The following is a 2561-nucleotide window of genomic DNA, read 5'->3' as shown; positions in this document are numbered from 1 at the left end:
AGTGTGACCCGCTGGTCCTGGCTGAGCTGGTGAACCTGGGCCTGGCTGTCATCGTGAGTGGGGCCGGGCAAGGGGCACAGGGAGAGGGCACCAGCCCTGTGTGGGGCTGGGGAGGAGTCCGCTGGCCGGGGCTGTGCCCTCACCCCTGCTCTGCGCCAGGGCCCCGGGGAGGTGGTGAAGCCCACCAGGGAGACAGAGCTGATCGGCATCATCGCAGGGCTGGCAGCGTTCCTGCTCATCTTCATCCTCATCATGACCCTGATCTTGGTTCTCACCACTAGGAGGTACCACACTGCCCCCATCCTCACCGGCTCCCCAAGACCCTTCCCTACCCTCTATCCTGCTCGTGCCCACCCCACCCCACAGCCCAGCTTCCCCCTGCCCTTCTCACCCACCCTGTCCCCGGGCTTTGCAGCTACAAGAGGAAGCTGAGTGCGATGAAGGCTCTGAAGGCGGCCACGACGTTCAGCCCTGCCATGGCACAACAGGGAGCTGGCATCCCTGGGACCAACCAGTACAATGCAGAGGGGTGAGTGGGGGGCTCCTGAGGCAGGAGGGGAGCGCCCAGGCATGTCCCCACACCCAGGGGCTGCAGGGCTTGCTGTCACACCCCTCCTGCCTGGGGGACACGGCTGCCCCGGGCTGACCCCACAGCCCCACGGGATGGTCACTCACCTGCCACCCATCCCTGGCCAGGGCCAACCCCATGCTGAACCTCTCACTTGATCCCTCCCACGACCTGGGCTTCCACGAGGACTCCAGCTCTGTGGCCAGGTGAGCTCTGCAGGCAGGTCCCAAAGGCCACCAGGCCATCACCCTGCGTACCCACTCTGCCAGTGCCTGGGCCCTCTTCTACCCCCCACCCTCCACTCTCAACAGTGTGAATTCCCTGGATGAAAACACAGTAAATGCACCTGGGGACAACAACCTCAAGGCCATGGTAAGTGTGCAAAGAGCTGCTGGCGCCCAGCAGGGAGTCCTGCCACCACACCCCACGTTCCCTCCTCTCTGCTGTGGACACCTCATGGAGCTCCTGGACCCCTCATATTGCTTCCTCTCCATCCCCCTGACAGCCCCCAGCTCCTGGGAAGGATGGGAGTGTCCCTGTCCCCATCCCCTCTGACCACGCTCTCCTCCTGCAGCAGGGCAAAGCGCAGCTGACAGACCCCACCGACGAGGAGGTGCTGGTGGCCGCCCTGAACCTGAAGGAGCCCACCAAAACAGCGTACATCAATACGACCTTCACCACCACGGACTTGTGAGCGGGCGTGCAGGAAGCAGTGGGGCCGGAGCGGGACTCAGGCAGCTGCTTTGGTGATGTGTTCAGAGGCTGGCAATAAACCTGTCCCACGCAGGTCACAGTGTCCTGTGGCCATCAACCCATCTGCCTGGGGGGGCTCAGCCAGCTTGGGGTCACCTCTTCCAGCACAAGGTGCTGGTTTCGGGCCAGGCTGGCACTGGAGGGGAGGAGACTGCCACCACGAGGCTCAGCCTGGCTTCTTGTCCCCGGGACCCTTCCCTGGGCTGCCCCATTGGCCCCTGGCCCCGCTCAGCCCCGGGGGAGGGAGGTGCAGGCAGCCCCGCGCAGAGGTTTGTGCAAGGTTTTATTACCCAACATCCACATTGACAGGTTGGTCCTCCCGCCCCCTTCCTCCCCCCCACCCCCAAAAAAAGAAATGAAGAGGAAAAAAAAAGTACGTGATGAATTCAAAGCGCCGGTGTGCCGCAGCTCAGCAGCGAGGGGCTGGAGGTGGGGGACAGCCTGGGACAGGGTGGCGGCACGGTGCCCCAGGGCTCCTGGTCTCCCCTGTGTGGCCGTGGCACTGCTCCCACAGCACAAGGCACAGGGAAGAGCTGGCTCCCAGTGAGAACTGCGGCACAGAGCGGGCACTGGCTACAGCCCTGGCTGCAAGCTGGCGCTTCAGTGAGCCCTTCGCAGCACTCTCCCAGAGCAAGAGACAGCCCCGCAGGGTCAAAACAAGCCCAGGATGTACAACGGGGGTTTGGGGGGGGCCCAAGACTTGCCCCTTAAAGAGGGGAAGCAGCTGCACTGGTGCCCCCGGCACCTCGAGCTCTCCTGCACCTCTGCCCAGAGGGGATGGTGCAGCTCCCCAAGCAGCCCCCATTTGCAGCCTCCTGCCATCAGACGCTGGGCACAGGCCTGGGCCCTCCCTTGCTGCAGCACTGTGGGGCCAGTTCCTCTGCATGGGGCCAGGTCCCGCATCTCAGTGGGATGCCACGGTGCTGCTGGCCATGGAGATGCTCACCCAGCCGCAGGGATGCTCACCCCCCTGCACGCTGACCCTTCGTTCCCGACGTTCTCCAGCCCGGCGGGGCACAGGCAACATAGGAAAAGTGTTTGAAAAGAGGGTCATGGCCCCACAGGCCACCGGGGAGGAGGTGGCTCCAGGCAGGTCGCGCACAGCTGAAAGTGTCTCTTAAAAAGCTCCAAAAATGCAAACACGGTTCAATAAAAGCCCCCCTCCCCCCAACCCTGTAAAACCCCAGCTGTATAAAGTGGCAGCGCTTTGCAGCCAGCACCTCCCCAGCTGCCGGGGGGG

At 63.8% G+C, this 2561-nt stretch overlaps 1 protein-coding gene across 1 annotated transcript in view; it reads left to right on the top strand.

Annotated features, from left to right (window-relative positions):
* CDHR2 (cadherin-related family member 2) overlaps nt 1-1262 on the top strand; it is a 10352-nt gene extending 9090 nt beyond the window's left edge. The window contains exons 27-32 of the mRNA XM_009333525.1: nt 3-53; nt 160-284; nt 416-529; nt 697-774; nt 880-940; nt 1143-1262. Coding sequence (XP_009331800.1) covers nt 3-53; nt 160-284; nt 416-529; nt 697-774; nt 880-940; nt 1143-1262 — 549 coding nt within the window. The remainder of the gene's footprint in view (nt 1-2; nt 54-159; nt 285-415; nt 530-696; nt 775-879; nt 941-1142) is intronic.
* Nucleotides 1263-2561: the final 1299 nt, after the last annotated feature.

Source organism: Pygoscelis adeliae, unplaced genomic scaffold (assembly GCF_000699105.1).
Source record: "Pygoscelis adeliae isolate BGI_AS28 unplaced genomic scaffold, ASM69910v1 Scaffold431, whole genome shotgun sequence".
NCBI classification, from domain to species: Eukaryota; Metazoa; Chordata; class Aves; order Sphenisciformes; family Spheniscidae; genus Pygoscelis; species Pygoscelis adeliae.
Note: the sequence above shows the minus strand (reverse complement) of the source record. Positions and strands in the feature narration are given on the sequence as shown.